At 43.0% G+C, this 19,032-nt stretch overlaps 1 protein-coding gene across 5 annotated transcripts in view; it reads right to left on the bottom strand.

The window, feature by feature from the left end:
- Window positions 1–513: 513 nt before the first annotated feature.
- Window positions 514–19,032, bottom strand: part of LOC121278461 (V-type proton ATPase subunit C 1-A-like) — a 107,021-nt gene continuing 88,502 nt past the window's right edge. For all 5 annotated transcript variants that reach the window (XM_041188914.1, XM_041188911.1, XM_041188915.1 and 2 more), the window contains 2 exons: window positions 16,349–16,478; window positions 514–1,100 (listed from right to left, as the gene is read on the bottom strand). In XM_041188914.1, coding sequence (XP_041044848.1) covers window positions 1,005–1,100; window positions 16,349–16,478 — 226 coding nt within the window. In that variant the 3' untranslated portion in view covers window positions 514–1,004. The remainder of the gene's footprint in view (window positions 1,101–16,348; window positions 16,479–19,032) is intronic.

Below are 19,032 nucleotides of genomic sequence, written 5' to 3'. Positions count from 1 at the left end.
ACCAGGGTGTTTCTTCTGGCAGCCACCCCCTCCAGGAGGGTTGTGAGGCACTCGTCAGAGAAACACGGGGCTGACTGCCTCGCCGACTTGCCCTCCCACCTGCCGTGTCCAATCACACTTGAATCCATAGCGAGAGTACAGGAGACGTCCTTCCCTGGCAGCCTTCCAGGGACTGCCTGGGCCGCTTTTGAATCGGCCACTAGGTCGCCATTGGACCCGGCGGACATCATGCCCCCGCCCCTTCTCAGAGCTTCCCCAGCCACCTTTCATGCTGAGCGGCCTTAATTGGCCCGCCAGCGTGAAATCGCCTTCCAGACCCGATCACCAGTGGCTTCCTGACCGCCTGCCCCCGCTGAACCTGCCCGCCAATGGCAAAATTCTGCCCATAAAGTAGTGATAAGACATACACAGCATATTGTGTATACGTTTTGATAATCATATTGACAAAATGACAACAATAATTTATGAGATTCAAACAAAATGAAACAAAGATTGCTCTTGAGATCACAAAGATACGATGAGGTTGCTCAATTTATTTTGAATGGGAAAAAGGACATGGTATGAATGTTTTTCAAATCACAAAGGAAATTATTGTGTGCATAGATAAATATTTGATGTAAAAAGAACATAAATGCAACACTGACCATGGATATGATGCTAAATGATTGAAACTTTGAACAACTGGGCGAAATAAAAGCATAAATGAGAGTTATTATGGATAGCAGAAATTACTGAAAATGGTATCCTCATAAAGAAATATTTTATTTATAATCAACAAAATTTACTAATAAGGCAGCAGCGTACAGATTTTATCATTAAAAATGTTCTGTATAAGAAAACCATAACCATCATATTTTAAAATCTTATTTCAGTTCAGTTTAACATTTTTAAGGATTACCAAGTGACTCACTTCCATGTGTATATGTATGAGTGCATGTGATATTTATATATAAAAGTCATCCTATACAGAAAACCAAGTGACATTTTCACATTTAGTCAAAGATTTACTTAAAATTAAATAAGTCAATGTCAATCTTGAAGTAGACATAAGCATAGTAATCTTGTTGGTTAACATTCAGTCCAGGGATATCCATGTTAGCCTGTAATAGAAATGAAATTCCATGGGTTAATATAAATATTATGGTTATTATTTAAATCATCAGTGCAGCTTTTTGTTATTCTTTCATGGGATGTAAGTGTCGCTGGCAAGGCCAGCATATGTTGCCTATCCCTAACAGCCTTCTAACCAAGTGGCTTGCTAAGCCATTGCAGAGGGCAGTTAAGAGTCCACCACATTGCAATGGGTTTGGACTCACATGTAGGCCAGACTAGGTAAGGGTGTTAGATTTTCTTCCCTAAAGGGCATTAGTGAACCAGATGGATTTTTACAACAATCAATGATAGTTTCATGGTCACTATTACTAAGACTAACTTTATATTCCAGATTTATTCATTGAATTTAAATTCCATCAGTTTCTATAATGGAATTTGAACCCATGGCATTAGCCTGGGCATCTGGATTACTAGCTCAGTGACATTATCACTACACCACCGTCTCCCTGTATTAAGTATTAAGTTACTATCAGTATTAAGGCCCTCAAGACCATATGATGGATATAGATGAGGGCAGCTCTTTGGCCTATTATAGCTCATCCATTCAAAAGGATACTATTATTCCCTCATCATGAAAGCCATAAATAATTCCAAGGCTTATACTTCCATTCCCCTACGCAGAAGTCACTTCCATATAATGATGATACCTTGTGTCAAGAAGAGCTTTTTGACATCAGTCTCCTATTTGCTGTTAACAATTATAAATCATCCTATGCAGAAGTCATTTCCATTTTTGATGATTACCTTGTGTCAAAAAGAACTTATTTGCCATTACCAACATCAGGGGAAGTGGTGGTATTGTCACTGGACTAATAATCCAAGACCTAGGGTAATGCTTTGGGTACCTGGGTTCGAATCCCACCACAGCAGATGGTGGAATTTGAATTCAATAAATATCTGGAATTAAAAGTGTAATGAGGACCATGAAACCATTGTCAATTGTCATTTTTAAAATCCCATCTGGTTCACTAATGTCCTTTAGGGAAGGAAACCTGCTGTCCTTACCTGGTCTGGCCTACATGTGACTCCAGACCCACGACAATGTGGTTGACTCTTAATGTCCTCTGAACAAGGGCAATTAGGGATGGGCAATAAATGCTGGCCTAGCCAGCAACGTCCACATCCCATAAAAATGATTTTTTTTTAAATTATGAATCAGTGTCCCATTGCAGCTGTTTAATTTGATAAAGTATTCCAGATCTAACTTCTTCATACAGTTTACTATTTTATATACATCAATAAAGTCACCTTTCAATCACCTTCTTTCAAGGCTATAATTTGTCTAGTCTTTCCTCATAACCCAGTCCTTTGATAACAGAGCCTTAAGTTTAGGTCCCTATTCCATTTGGAAATGTGGCTTGTAGGGAGGTTAAAGTATCAGCAATACGGGACTTAGCAGATCTATGCTGAACCTGCACTCATGCTATTTTAACAGGCATGCTTCAGGCAGCAGGCAAAGTCCTTGACCCGGGCAGATGAAAACATCATGGAGATTTAAAAAGCAGACTACAATGACATCAATCAGACCCTGATAGTGTTTTAACTTCGCATCACAAGATTAGTGCCTGGGGTAAGCATCACCAAGTAAATGTGGTGCCATGGGGAGCTGACCCATAAAAGGTCCAAGAAAATCAGAAGTATTTCATTTTCTTATAAGGATAAGGAGCCAAAGCATTCCTTCAGACCTTTCAAGGAAAAGTTGGGCCTCCCATGCCCTAGGTTTCCACCCTCTCCCAATCGACTTTTCTGGTTATGTCCTCCTGCTTCACTCCTACCAGTCTCACATCGCTGAGACGAGGTTGAAATGGGAGTTGCACCTGGTGTATTTAAATAAGGCGCTGGGGTTAAAATGGTTATGCCTAATGCTTGCCCCAATTTAAAATCAGGGATTAGGAATAAATCTTGACTGTCTCCCTGTGTCTCAGTGACCAGAACTCATTGTGTATCTCACCAGAGCACTATACAGTTCAAACTTGACTTCCTATGACTTTTACTCCACTATTTTGGTTATATAGTTCAACATTGTATCTGTTTTAGTGAATACTGCCTTGCACTAGTTGGACCAATTAGGGCTGATTTTCCTAATCCTTTCTTGAGATGTGAGGGTTGACAAAAAGGGTGTCAGATAGGTCAATTTCATCCACTTTAAGTTTAGAACATTCTGTCTGCCAGTAGAAATCAATAAACAGCAGGTCCCAGGTCCCACTGTACCTAATTTTTCTGCCCTGACCATTGGCACCAGTTTCTGTCTGCTGATTGGCCAGCATTGAAAATGCCAGTGCTCCTGGGTTTTCAGGTTCACTGCTGTTGTCCAGAATTAGATCGGGGAGAGGTGAGACGTGATGGGCAGGATAATCTGCTGACGGAGCGCCTAGTTTACTAAAACCCTTATATTTTGTTTACTTTCATCCTTAGTTAGTTCAGCACATTCCTGGGGTTGAATTTTCCCATGAGCTTCACGCCCCTGACATCGGGACCAAATGGGGTTCTAAGCTCATACCTGCCAGCAGCGAAATCAGCCGAGGGATATTCCCAGAGGCGGCATCCTAATTGGCCACTTCCGGGCTCTCAGTCACATTAAGTAGGATGGGCAGAATCCTGATGCTGTCAACCCAATCAGAAGACTGGCAGCTCTAACGCCTCAGCAGCCCCACCAAGTGATCAAAAGGCTGCCTCAACATGGAGGCTCTCTTGGAGAGGTAAGTTTAAAATAAACATTCATAAGGATCAAGAAGGTAGATCCCACCTAATGGCTCGTTGGGGCATGGAGCCTCCAGCTCTGATGGCTCCCCCCGCCCGCCAGACTGGAGCAGGGAGGCTGCCTCCATGGAGCTGGCTGACTCCCAATGCAAAATGCCAGAGGCCTGAGAAAATCGCCCTTAATTGGGGTGTTATTTATACTTAATGGCTGCCTGCCTCTGTTCAGCAAGCAGCTGAACTGTCTCCCTGCCATTCGCTGGAAAATTCCCTAGCGGCGAGAATGCATCGGGCAGTCATCCCAACATGGCTCCCTGCTAATTTCCTGGCCCCACCCCGCTTCTAAGCCTGCCACCCTGGCCCAGCAAATTTTGTATGTGTTCAATTAAATGGTCAGAGAGGCACAGCACACACTCCTAAAACTCTGATTAGCACTTTCAAAAGGCAAAGACCCCCACTGGTAACTCAATCATGGATGCAAATTAGAAAATGATCAAAGAATGCAGAACTCTCCACGTTCCGTGGCAAGCATGTTGTTTGTCTTGCCTGTATCTGGAGTCACCACATTATTTCATTAAAACGACATCAAAGCATTTACAAAATTCATAGAGGATACTGGCAGGGACCTGTGAAATACTATCAATTCATTTTAAAACAATCAGAAATGTTTTTTAAATACAACTGAAGGTCGCATCATCGGATTTGGCTTTTGCAAGTTATCACCTTGGGCAGAATATTGGACCCGACATGCTGACATGTAAAATGACGCACAATGACGTCAGCTGTGCATCCCAACATTACCGTGTGTCATTTCGATATTTTGTTTGGCGGGCACGCACTGGAGGCAGCTGCACGCCAGCCGAATTGTCAACAGCCTATTAAGGCCATTAAAAAAGCAATTAAAGTTGTTAACAACACTGCCCATCCAACCTTAAGGTTGGTGGGCAGGCAAAGAGCCCAAGCGGCCTTCACGTTTTTCAGGATACCTCATCCACGGAAGCTTGTATAAAATAAATAAATTTTCTTGACTCCACAAACATGTCCCAGCTCATGTGACACTGTCACATGAGGGGACACGTTTAAATAATTTTTTACTTTATTATTTAAAAACTTTTATTATCTACTTAATCCCCTGAGGTAGCTCCATGCGCAAAAGAGCACAGGTCCCGACTCTCTCTCCTCCCCCTGCCTGCACAGGTAGCGCTGAGCGCGACAGAACGCATATTACGCTGGATGGGCCTTAATTGGCCCACCCACGTAAAATGGCAGCACACAGCCAATCACAGGCAGCGATCAGCTCCATGCCTGCCCCCGCCCGCTCCTGCCCAGCCTGCCTGACATAGATAAGATTCAAGCCCTTGCTTCTGGTTGAATCCCATCAAGCGTTTCTCAAATAACTTTTTATAGATGAAAATGTTGATAGGATGTGTTTGTTCCCAAGCATGAATGTAATAGGGGCAACAGGTAAATAACTTCACACAAGTAAACAAATCATGAGCAGTTAAGACAACCAGAGCATTCCAAGAATATCAAACATCCACTGAGACCATTCATAAAATATGAATTGACTTGATATCAAGTTCCTCAGAGATATCAATTTCTTGAACCTCACAGATTTCATATATTTTGTTGAAATTCTCTTTGAGTATTTATCAAGTGCTTGGAGTTACTGAGAAACAGTAGGTGAAAATTACACAATTTTTTAAAAAATTATTTGGTAAAGGGATTGATGAAATCACTTTTTCTCATGCCTGTGTTTCTAACATTAGATGTTGGTTTGGCTTACAAAGTACTCTCTTACCATCTATTGGTAGGAACACAGTACTGCTGGAAATATTTTAATTTCCTCAAATGCATTAGGAAGGTAATGTCCCTAAGTTTCCCCAAGGCTAGTGACACTGAGGTCCAGATATGCCAAGTCCTATTTGTCTGCCCCAAACATGATCCATGAAATCAAAGAATGCAGGACTGGGAAATACACAAACCAGAAATTTCTGCAGTCCTAGCCCATCTAGTAATCAGCAACCTAGATTTTGGGAAAAACCTGGCATCTAGGTCTGTTAAATGGAGGAAACTGGACCCACTGTTGTATTGGGCTATGCCTCCATAAAAGTGGCACTACCCTTCTTTCTTTTATAGTTCATTCTAAAGACAGCTGATGAAGTGCACTTTTTCATTTATGTTTGGCCAGTGGCACCAGATGAACAGTGAGCAACTTGAGGTCACTGTGTGTACAATGCCATCCCTTAGCCCCTTTAATGAATGACCAGGGTGTACTCTTAGTGTCACTGGCACCTATTATTTGCATACTATTTAGGTGATCTCCTGACCATTCTGACAATGTCAGAAGCAGAAGTCACCTCATCCACTCAGCTGCAGAAACAGAGCCGAGGATCTTTAGCATCCTTTCTTTCATTCAGAGTGATATGTTTCCAAGTCAGGATGGACCATGACTTGGACGGGAACTTGAAGGTGATGATGATCATATGTGCCTGCTGCCTTTGTCCTTCCAGGTGGATTTGGGAGGTGCACTTGAAGAAGTTCTATGATTTCCTGCTCATTCCTTTGTCCTCTATTATTCAAATAGTTCTTCACGCAAAAATAATTTGTAATTGCCAGGCATAGTAATTAGTTTAAATCAGTTATGTAACTAAGTTTTGGGTCATTTTCCGTCTCTTTATTTTTGTTCGTGTCCTATTCTTAGCATTAATTCTCCATTAAATGTGTGTCAGCTGATACATACCCTTCCCCCAAGGAGCCTAAAGTTCCATTTCAATTCATAAGTGCTTGTCTTAGGATATTAAACATTAGCACAGCCCTGATGCCTCAATGCTGAACATATATTATTGTTGTCTTACACCTTGTATCTCCAAGAAGTACAGCTGTCAGTGTAGGCCAACACTGATAGATGGGCACCTAGCTGTCAACTTGGACAAAGAATTAAAAAATAAAAAGTTGCTTCATATTTTAAAAGGCCCAAGTAACAAGTGAAAAAGCAGAAAGAAGCCCCTTTCTCTGTTGATATCAGCTTGGTTATGACACCAAGGTTAATCCCTCCCCTTTCCCCCACAGTTTAATTTTACCAATAAACAATTAATGGCTGAAGTAAGGTATCAGAAGGTTGTCTAGTGCACATAAATTGTAATCCAATATGAAAGAGAGCTGTCAGGAAAGGCAGGTGAAATATTTGTATGATGTAAGTAGAAGGAAACAGCCCCAGTGAGGTGGTTTTGGAGTCAGGGAGGGCAAGGAAAATGCGATTGACTCATGTCAAGCCAGCTTGATGACATGTTCCTATTTCTGTGTGCTTTTCCTGGAGACAGGATCCCAGCACGAACCTAACCACCACCACCACTGCCCGCCCCCACTCCCCCGCAGTTGGTAATGCGGGCACTTATTACAGCAATTAGCCCCTGTTGTGGAATTGGATTGTAATTTTTCCAATGGCGAACAGGCCTCCCGCTATATCAGGAACCCAGAAAACGAGCTTTACAGCAGGAAGTTTGAGCCACAAACCATATGAGGCCTTTTATTAAGTTATCAAATCACAATGCTCAGATCTCCCCAGGCAGAAGGCATGTCATTGCAGCCACTTCAAGGAGACTGATGTCTCCGCTAATATAGCTCTTGCTACAAGGCCCAGAGATGGCTGTGTTAAGACATCAGATCAATCTCCCTGGAGGTTGCTTCTTGATTGTCCAATTAAGGGCGACAGTCGGTTCCTACATCAATGCTGCTGCACTCCTACTGAAGGCACCTCATGGTACTGTTGACACTCCTGCTGCAGGCCCCTCAGCACTGAATGGACTTCCTGACATTGGAATCTGACTGCCGTTCCCTAATTGGACAATTAAGAAGCTGCCTCTGGGCAGATCGCATCCGGTATCCACCTCCAGGTTCTCAACCCTGAATTGAGGCCGCCATTGCGAGTGCAACTCACCTGGCAAAATTCAACCTGCAATCTGGCTCAGAGATTTATTTTCCCGCCTGATTATGGAATAAATCTGCATGCAAATAACTTTAAAAACACAATAAAATTGAAATGTAAATGGTATTTCATATTAGGGTTTGTACTTGGATGTTTGCTGATTGTCAACTGTTCTACATCACCATTACCATGATTAAGGAAGGTGAAATTTTATCACATAATAACGATCCCTACTTTTGTTGTGTTATTTTTTAAAAAGTTACACAGGAAATTACCTCTAACTTAAAATTGTTATTGGAACAAACAAGCAGAAACCATTTTCTTTCAGAGGTTAGTTTTGGATTGCTCTAGCACAGATCATGGATCAGGAGGCTTCCTTCTAGCCCATGTAAACGTCAATGATTCCAATGATGCAATAACTTATCATGCAGATAACTGATGTTCCGTCGGCAGTTTCTGATCATGTTTCTTGTTGCATATGCATAGTATCATAAATATTAGATCTATTACTGTAACCAATTAAGGAATTTACACAAATTTTAAAGCTATTTAAATAATTGTTCGTTCTCGGTTGTAGGCAGCACTAGCAAGGCTACATAAAGCTCCTGAGTGAACTTGGCCACTGCAGTCCTTGTGGTGATGGTGCTCTCACAATGCAATCAGCAAGAAGGAATAGTGATATATGTCTAACATATACTCAAATCATGTTAAATCTTGTTGCAAATCTTGCTATTCTATTTGCTTAGCCAAAGAGCTAGGTTTTATGAGGCTAATTTTTGTGCTACAACACTAGATCTCCCTTTCTTTGCACAATTGTGCATTTCTGCTGAGTGTGAAGCAGGTGCAGGAGGCTCCCATGGACTCATTTGGAGGTCACTTCATTAGAACTGAACAATGGGTGCAAACGCCACTTCAGGCACAAGTCTGGCATCTGCCTACCTCTTGCCCAAAATAGTTTACCCAATTGTCCACCCTTAAGGAGGTGTTGGGTGGGGGCTGCCAAGCGGGCCAACCAATTGGTTGAAAAAATAATTGAGAGATTATCGGATCTCCAGGCACCTTGCCTTGTAAAGGATAGATATAACTGAGTCCCCTATGATGTGTGGTGTGAAATCAGGGAATAGAATGAAACACCATGCAGTCATCAGTAAACATTCCCACCTTGGGATGAAAGAAGGGCATTGATGAAGCAGGTGAAGATGGTTTGGTGTAGACCACTGCCTTGAGGAGCTCCTGTAGAAATATCCTGGACTGAGATGATTGGCCACCAACTTCCTTTGTGCTAAATGTGACTCCAGCCAGTAGAGAGTTTTCCTACTCATCCCCATTGACATCAATTTTACCAGGACTCCTTGATGTCACACTTAATCAAATGCTGCCTTGATGCCAAAAGCAGTCAGTCCATTTAATCTGGGGGACTCAGCTCTTTTCTCCATGTTTTGACTAAGGCTATGAGTTCTGGAAATGAGTAATCCTGATGGAACCCAAACCGGGTATCAGTATGTAGGATATTGGTAAGTAATGTAACAGCACTGTCAATGACACCTTCTAACGCTTTACTGATGATTAAGAGTAGATCGATGGGGCAGTAATTGGCTAGTTTAAATTAGTCCTGCTTTTTGTGAGCAGGGCATACCTGGGAAATTTTCCACTTAGTCAGATAGATGTCAATGTTGTAGCTGTACTGGAATCGGTTAGCTAAAGGTGTGGCTAGTGTGGGAGCACAACTCTTCAACATTATAGCCAGGATGCTGTGGTTCACCATGCAGGAATGTGAGTGGGAGCCCGGACTGAAAAGACTGAATTCATGAGGCGTTAAATTGAGGCTGGAAGATTTGCCTCTGGCTTGTGCTAGAGGAAGGATCTCTGTAGGGGTGGGGGAAACCTCTGTGAAAGACAGTTCTAAGATTAAAAGTTCCCAGGCTGAGCAAGGCAAAGAACAGAAGTAAACCCTCACATTGGATCGCTTTGGACTGGTTTGGAGATTGAATGTCTACTTAAAGGACAACGTAAAGCATATCTGTGAAGTGTATTTTTGATTTTATTAAAAGAAAAAGAGGGATGTTATGTTTTGTAGTTTAATGTATTTGTTGCCAACAAATACCGTGTTTATTCAATGCTGCTTTTAGTCTTTTGTTGCAGTAAAATTCTTAAAATGGAAAACCTTGTTGTGCCATCCATTTAGCTAGAACCTGGAAGTTCAAAATTTTTTAAAAAATTATCAGTCTCTACTGGGGTCATAACAAACCTTTTCCATCCACCTGAGAGACCAGATGCAGCCTCGGTTTAACGTCTCAACCAAAAGATGGCACCTCCAGTAGTGCAGCACACCTTCAGTACTGTACAGGTATATAAACTTCAGATTTATGCCCAAGTCCTGGAGTGGAAATTGAACTCACGACCTTGCAACTCATAGGTGTGAGTTTTTTATTGTTCTTTCAGTATTTATATGACTGATCCAGTTCAGTTTCTGGTCAGTGGTAACCCCCAGGATGCTGATTGTGGGGATTCAGCAATGGCAATGCTATTGAATGTCAAGTGGGGATGGTCAGATTCTCTCTTGTTGGAGATGGTCATTGTCTGGCACTTGTGTGGGATGATTGTTACTTGCCACTTATCAGTCCAAGTGTGAATGTTGTCCAAGTCTTGCTGCATGTGGACACAGACCTCTTTAGTATCTGAGGAGTTGTGAATGATACTGAATGTTGTGCAATCATCAGTAAACATCCTGACTCCTGACCTTATGATGAAAGGAAGGTCATTGATGAAGCAGCTGAAGATGGTTGGGCCTAGAACACTATCCTGAGGAACTCCTGCAGCAATGTCCTGGAACTGAGATGATTGGCCATAAACAAGCAAAACCATCTTCCTTGGCTCCAGGTATGACTTCAACAGTGGAGATTCCCATTGACTTCAATTTTGCCAGGGCTCTTTGATACTACACTCAATCAACAGTAGCCTCGATATCAAGAGCTCTCACCTCCCCTCTTGAGCTCGGCCCTTTTGTTTGAACCAAGGCTGTAATGAAGTCAGGAGTTTGGTGGCCCCTGATGGAACCAAGACTGAGCATCAGTGAGCAGGTTATTGCTGTGTAGGTGCCACATGACAGCACTGTCAAGGACACCTTCCATCACTTTGCTGATGTTCAAGAAGAGGCTGACGGAGTGGTAATTAGCTGTATTTGATTTTTCTTATTCGTTTACATGATGTGGGCATCAGGTCAGCATTTATTGCCCATCCCAAATTGCCCTTGAGAAGGTGGTGGTGAGCTGCCTTCTTGAACCCCTGCAGTCCCTATGTTGTAGATACACCCACAGTGCTGTTAGGGAGGGAGTTCCAGGGTTTCGACCCAGCAACAGTGAAGGAATGGTGATATATTTCCAAGTCAGGATGGTGAGTGGCTTGTGGGGGGATCTGCCAGGTGGTGGTGTCCCCATGTATCTTTTGCCCTTGTTCTTCTAGATGGTGGCAATCGTGAGTTTAGAAGGCGCTGCCTAAGGAATCTTGGTGAATTTCTGCAGTGCATCTTGTAGATGGTACACACTGCTGCCACCATGCAGCAGTGGTGGAGGGAGTAAATGTTTGTGGATGTGGTGCCAATCAAGCGGGCTGCTTTGTCCTGGATGGTGTCAAGCTTCTTGAGTGTTATTAGAGGGGCACTCATTCAGGCAAGTGGAATGTATTCCATCACACTCTTGACTTGAGCCTTGTAGATGGTGGACATGCTTTGGGAGTCAGGAGATGAGTTACTTTTCACATGATTCCTAGTCCCTGACCTGTTGTGGCCACAGTATTTATATGGCTAGTCCAGTTCCATTCCTGTCCAGTTCAGTTTCTGGTCAATGGTAACTCCCAGGATGTTGATAGTGGGGGATTCAGCAGTGGTAATGCCATTGAATGTCAAGGGTGGATGGTTAGATTCTCTCTTGTTGGAGCTGGTCATTGCCTGGCACTTGTGTGGCACACATGTTACTTGCCACTTGTTAGCCCAAGCCCAGATATTGTCCTGGTCTTGCTGCATTTGGACATGGACTGCTTCAATATCTGTGGAGTCGTGAATGGTGCTGAACATTGTGCAATCATCAGCGAACATCCCCACTTCTGATCTTATGATGGAAGGAAGGTCATTGATGAAGCAGCTGAAGATGGTTAGGCCTAGGACACTACCCTGAGGAACTCCTGCAGTGATGTCCTGGAAATGAGATGATTGACTTTCAACAACCACAACCATCTTCCTTTGTGCTAAGTATGACAACCAGCAAAGAATTTTTCCCCCGATTCCCATTGACTCCAGTTTTGCTAGGGCTCCTTGATGCCACACTTGGTCAAATGCTGCCTTGATGTCGAGGGAGGTCACTCTCACCTCACATCAGGAGTTCAGCTCTTTTGTCCATGTTTGAACCAAGGCTGTAATGAGGTCAGAAGCTGAGTAGTCTTGGCAGAACCCAAACTGGGCACCAGTGAGCAGGTTATTGCTAAGCAAGTGCTGCTTGATAGCACTGTTAATGACCCCTTCCATCACTTTACTGATGATCGAGAGTTGATTGATGGGTTGGATTTGTCCTGCTTTTTGTGTACAGTACATACCTGGGCAATTTTCATATTGCTGGGTAGATGCCAGTGTTGTAGCTATACTGGAACATCTTGGCTAGGGGCAGAACCAGTTCTAGAGATCAAGTCACAGAATCACACAGTGCAGAAGAGGCCCTTCAGCCCATCAGGCCTGCACCGACACATGAGAAAGACCTGCCCTACCTACCTAATCTCATTTACCAGCACTTGACCCATACCCTTGAATGTTATGACATGCCAAGTGTTCATCCAGGGTACTTTTTAAAGGATGTGAGGCAATCTGCCTCCACCACCCTCCCAGGCAGCGCATTCCAGACCGCCACCACCCTCTGGGTAAAAAAGTTTTTCCTCACATCCACCCTAAACCTCCTGCCCCTCACCTTGAACTTATGTCCCCTCGTGACTGACCCTTCAACTAAGGGGAACAGCTGCTCCCTATCCACCCTGTGCATGCCCCTCATAATCTTGTACACCTCAATCAGGTTGCCCTTCAGTCTTCTCTGCTCCAACGAAAACAACCCAAGTCTATCCAACCTCTCTTCATAACTTAAATGTTTCATCCCAGGCAACATCCTGGTGAATCTTCTCCACACCCCCTCCAGTGCAATCACATCCTTTCTATAATGTGGCGACCAGAACTGCACACAGTACTCTAGCTGTGGCCTCACCAAGGTTCTATACAACTCCAACATGATCTCCCTAGTTTTGTAATCTATGCCTCGACTGATAAAGGCAAGTGACCCATATCCTTTTCTCACCACCCCACTAACATGCCCCTCCGCCTTCAGAGATCTATGAACACACACGCCAAGGTCTCTTTGTTCCTCAGAACTTCCTAGTGTCGTGCCGTTCATTGAATAATTCTTTGTCAAATTACTCCTTCCAAAGTGTATCACCTCACACTTTTCAGAGTTAAATTCCATTTCCCACTTATCTGCCCATTTGACCATCCCGTCTATATCTTCCTGTAGCCCAAGGCACTCAGCCTCACTGTTAACCACCCGGCCAATCTTTGTGTCATCCGCAAATTTAGTAATCCTACCCCCCACATAGTCATCTATGTCGTTTATATTAATGAAGAATAATAGGGGACCCAGCACAGATCCCTGTGGTACGCCACTGGACACTGGCTTCCAGTCACTAAAGCATCCTTCTGTCATCATTACTATTGCCAGGATCTTAGAAGGAGGCTGCAAATATCATCCACTTGGCATTTCTGGCTGAAGATGGTTTCAAATGCTTTAGCCTTGTCTTCTGCATTTATATGCTGGATTCCCCCCTCATTGAGAATGGAGATACTTGTTGAGTGACCTCCTCCTGTTAGTTTTTTAATTCTCCACCACACCATTCACAACTGGATGTGGCAGGACTGCAGAGCTTTGATCTAATCCATTGGCTCTGGGATTGCTTAGCGTGCTGCTTCTGCTGTTTGTCATGCAAGTAGTCCTGTGTTGTAGCTTGACCAGGTTGACATCTCATTTTTAGATATGGCTGGTGCTGCTGCTGGCATGGCCTCCTGTACTCTTCAATGAACCAGGGTTGATCCCTTGGCTTGATGGTAATGGTAGAGTGAGCTTTTCCATTTGGTTACAGATTGTGGATGAATACAATTCTGTTACCAACTTAGCCATGGCTGACACTCACAAAACGTAAGATGTGTTGGGCTGTTAGTAAATAGGAAGATGTGCTTGAGGTTATTGATATCGCTCATGAATAATTTGATCACATAGAACCCAGGCAGAAAGAGGCCACCTGCATTATAGCCCCCCTCCTTCTTCCGGGTGCTTTTGCTCCTCTTCCTCTGATAGCGGTAGCAAGGGTTCTTCATAATGGCCAGGTTGTGCAGCATGCTACTGCAAATCTTGATACCTATTCAGCTGAGTACTGCAGGGTTCCTCTAGAGCAGTCCAGGCAATGGAAGCGGTGTTTGAGGATGCTGATGGTGTGCCCTATAATGTTCCTTATGATAGCATGGCTCTAATTGTAGCACTGCTGAATTTTGGATCCCATGTTCCATCCTATGTGACTGCATAGCGCCTAAAGATTTGGCAGTAAACAACCCAGTTTAAGTCCCACTATGTTTATATACTCCCCTGCCGAAGAAGGATAAACATTTGAAGCAGAAATCCATCAAGCAGTTAAATACCTTCTAAGTCATCCAATTTATTTTTGGCTGATTATTTGTGTGCTGCACAAAGTGATTTATTTTCTGAAATAAGAAAGAGCCATGGTTAAGATAAGGCCCTTCACCCTTCAGCACATTGACTTATACCTTTGCTATGAGTTATTTTCAAATATATCTGTTCTGTATGCATACATGGAATAAGCTGAAGAACTTACAATCTAGCGCATAAGTGAGTTAAGTAGATGAGGTTTCCTGAAAAACGCGAAGGCCGCTTGGGCTCTTCACCTACCCGCCAACATTAAGGTTAGACAGACAGCCCTGTTAATTATCTAAATTTTTTTCCTAATGGCCTTAACAGGCCTTTGATAGTTCGATGGGCGCGCAGCTGCCTCCGGCATGTGCCCACCGAATAAAAGATCTAAATGATGCGCAGTGACGTCAGGACGCATGCCCAACGTCATCGCACATCATTTTATGTATCAGCGTACCAGCCCCGCCCCCACACGCTGACGTCAAAATTCTGGCCATGGTGTTAGATGGATCAGCTTCAATGATCTGCAGATCCTTGGTTTGTTATTCGTTTTTCTTACATTCTTATTTCAGAAAAAACTTTTTGCATAGCACAGAATTAACAACACAAACATATCAACACAAAAGATGAACCAGATGGTACTCGAGTTAAACCTGTGCAGCTGGTTTATAATTGTTCAATAGATTATCACTCAAAATGGGGCAGGATGGGACGTATATAAGAAAGGTCTATTTGGATCTAAGTTTGAATCCATGATGACACAACTGCTAATTGAAGATTAGAACAACATTCACATTTGTGGCAGCCTTAGTGATCCCATACCTAAGCCAGTTAGGTCTTCTGTAGTCTAGGATAGTGTTGATGATAGTCCTTAGTGGGACCTACAGGGCAGACCTATCACTGGTGCTGGAATTCTTCTCACTCGACTCCACATAACCCTACAAACTAATGCCTCGACAGGCAGGGTCATCCTGACATGAAACCTTACCAGTGCTGTGTGCTGTGTTGTTTTAGCCAGATAAACTACATTAGTACCACTGCACATACCAAGCCTTGACTCATGCCAATCTGCATGGAAGTTGTCTAAACTTGGTTAGCACAATGGGTAAAGAACTGCACTTCATAAAACAGGCAAACTGAAACTCTACTCATATGTAATCTTCAATAGCGTAGCTTGGACACTCTTAAACACAGTCAACATAACATCACACATCACTCAGCTGACCAGAAAAAGCAATGCTACGGAATACTCCAGATATTGTATGAGATCTTTAACATCTGTTACATGGAGCAGACTTTAGAAATGCTATCACCTTCATGCCATGTCCCTTAAAGCAGTATGAGAGCTGTAGGAGTTGATTCTCTTCTGCTTTACATCTAGGGAATGTTTAGCTCCCAGGCCCAAAGAAAGAAAAAGATGTATGAGTGAATGTACGGTTTTGAGAATTCAATTTAAAAGCTCTTAAATGGTTATAATTAATGTAAACCCCGATCATAGCTTTAAAGAAAATGTATCATTTCAGGTCTGCACTCTTCTTCCATTTTCATGGGATTCCCAGGATTTCCCCAAAGATGGGGCTTGCCATGAAGCTACTGCAAACATTGTTAAATGTGTTGAGAGTGATGTCATGGAGCCTCCTGCTTTATTTCCACTTCAAAGCCCAATAGGTCCCCATTAGGAAAGGAGCCAAAAAGAATTCTTGGGCCTTGCACCTGGCCTCCTTTACATCAAAGGAGTTGATTGGTGCTAAGCAGAGAGATGAGAAAAAATGGAGTACAGAATGAGTATGAGCTACTGACAGTGGCTTGAACCTTTTCAGTCAAGCAAGCAAAAACATAATAACTTAGCATCCATTACGGGCACATTATTGCGCACACTTACATCAATGGTGCTTGCGGCAGCAACTTCATCTAGATGTTTAAAAAGTGCATTGAGCACATCTCGTAGTCGCTTCATGGTTTTTTTATTTGGCTGGAGGAGCATGGCCTGGAAGTTAACAGGAAGCCCATATCTGGAAAAGTTACAGTGAGAATAGAATCTATTAATTATTTACCCATCTAGTATTGTAATGTAGGCAGGTAGTAATTAACAATTAAAATGTTTAGATATGGTCAAAAACAAATCCTGAATAGATCAAAATCAAATAAGCCCATTATTTTAAATCTTGTACAACAATTAATCTTAGGCATTTTTGATAAAGAAGTAAAAATGCAAAGTTGAGTCTGCTTATTGTTTTCAACCATGTTCTCTTTCTCCTTTCCTCCCCTCCCTGCCCTACTCTCTCCATAGATGTTACCTGACTGGTTTAGTATTTCCAGCACCTTTTGATTTTACTTCTCCAAGTACTGGAGCTTCGGCAGCAGCTGGCATCACTGCACTTGTATCCGTGAGGTTAAGAGCTTAATGGATAGCACGTTTATAGATGCAATCACCTCACAGTTTAAAATTATGCATGGAGAATGGGCGACCACCTGACAGCCAAGAAGAAACAAGCAGGTAATGCAGGAGTCCCCTCAGCGCATCTCACTCTCCAACTGGTATCCAATTTTGAGTACTGACAAAAGTGATGGTTTATCTAGGGAGTGCAGCCAGAGCCAAGTCCATGGCACCACAGTTGGCTCAGGTGTACAAGGGGACACAAAAGAAAAGATGCTAAGAGGTTGCTTCCCCTTGTGGGAGAGTCGAGGATCAGGGGGCATTAACTCAGAGTAAGGGGTCACCCATTTAAGAAAGAGATGAGGATGAATTTCTTGTCTCAGAGGATAGTGAATCTGTGGAATTCTTTACCGCAGAGCATTGTAGAGGCTGGGTCGTTAAATATATTCAAGGCTGATTTAGACAGATTTTTAATCAGCAAGGGAATCAAGGATTATGGGGAAAAGGCAGGAAAGTGGAATTGAGGATTATCAGATCAGCCATGATCTCATTGAATGGCGGAGCAGACCTGATGGGCTGAATGGCCTACTTCTGCTCCTACGTCTTATGGTCTTAAAACTGGAAGAGCAAAATTATCGGACAGGCGATAGTTAGGGGAATAGACAGGTGTTTCTGCAAGCACAGACGTGAATCCAGGATTGTATGTTGCTTCGTTGGTGTCAGGGTTAAATGATGTCACTGAATGATTGCAGAGCACCCTGAGAAGGATGGTGAACAGCCAGGGGCTGTGGTCCACATTGATGCCAATGTCATAGGCAGAAAGAGAAACGTGGCTCTGCAGTCAAAATTTAGGGGCATGTGGATATAGAAATAGGTGAATGTGTGACTGGAAAGATGGTACTGGGTAGATTCCTGAGACACTGAGACTGGTTCTGGGGAGAATGGACCTATGCAGGCCAGACTGGTTGCACCTAAACAGTGCCGGGACCAATTTGCTAATGCTATTAGGGAAGGTTTAAACTAATTTGGCAGGGTTGTGGGAACCAGGCGGTAATATCAAAGTGGAATACCCAGGTGCCCAGAATATTGGGAGAGACAGCAATATCACCAAAGTAGGAAATAGTAAGTTATTAGGTGGGTTCAGAGTAAGGGAGAAAGTAATAAAGTCTAAATCAGGGTGACTGTGCGTGGACTGTGGTAAATAAGACTGGTCAGTTACAAGCGGAGATTCTGATGTGGAAAAATTATGTTGTGGCTATAACAGAGATCTGGCTCAAAGAGCAGGACCAGATATTGGTATGAGATGATTTGGAAAAACAGGAAAGGAAGGAAAGGGGTAGAGGTGTCAGTATTGATTAAGGAGACCATTGTAGTGCTGGAGCGGGAGGATGTCCCAAAGGCGACAGAATCTATTTGGCTAGAGCTATGGAACAAGAAAGGTGCAATTACATTCCTCTGTGTTGTCTGTAGGACACCAACTAATTGAAAGACAGAGAGGAACAAATCTGCAAGGAAATTACTGAGAGGTGCAAGAATTATAGAGTAGTTTTAATGGGGACTTTAATTACCCGAAAAAGACTGGGATAGTAATAGTGTAAAGGACAGGGAGGGGCAAGACTTCCTAGAATGTATGTTTCCAGTCCAACAAGAAAGGAGACACTGCAAGGCCTGGTTCTTGGGAACGAGGTGGGCCAAGTGAATCAAGTGTCAGTAGGAGAACATTTTAGCACAGCGCTCATTGTATCATAAGATTTAGGTTGGATATGGAAAAGGATAAGGAACATTCCAGAATAAGAATGATTAATGGAGGGAAAGCCAAATTCAATGGGGTAAGAATGGCAAAACGGTAATTGAACCATGGACTGCCTTTAAAGGAGAGATAGTTGGGCACAGTCATGGTATGTTCCCATCAAGGGGAAGGATAGGGCAAACAAATCCAGAGCTCCCTGGTTGACAAAAGAGATGGAGATTAAGATAAAGAAGAAAAAATTGTGCTTATGACAGATGTCAGGTGGATTATACAACTGAGATCCAGGCTGAATATAGAAGGTTCAGAGGGGAAAAGCAAATAAGAGAGATAAAGAGAGTCTATGAAAATAGACTAGCAGCCAGCTAGGCATGTGGAAAAAAAGTGGTAAAAGGAGGAGTGGGGCCAATTAGTGATCAAAAAGAGGATTTACGCATGGAGG

The sequence above is a fragment of the Carcharodon carcharias genome, chromosome 5, assembly GCF_017639515.1.
Source record: "Carcharodon carcharias isolate sCarCar2 chromosome 5, sCarCar2.pri, whole genome shotgun sequence".
Taxonomy (NCBI): domain Eukaryota; kingdom Metazoa; phylum Chordata; class Chondrichthyes; order Lamniformes; family Lamnidae; genus Carcharodon; species Carcharodon carcharias.
The sequence above is the reverse complement of the archived record's forward strand: the minus strand, read 5'-3'. Positions and strand labels throughout refer to the sequence as shown.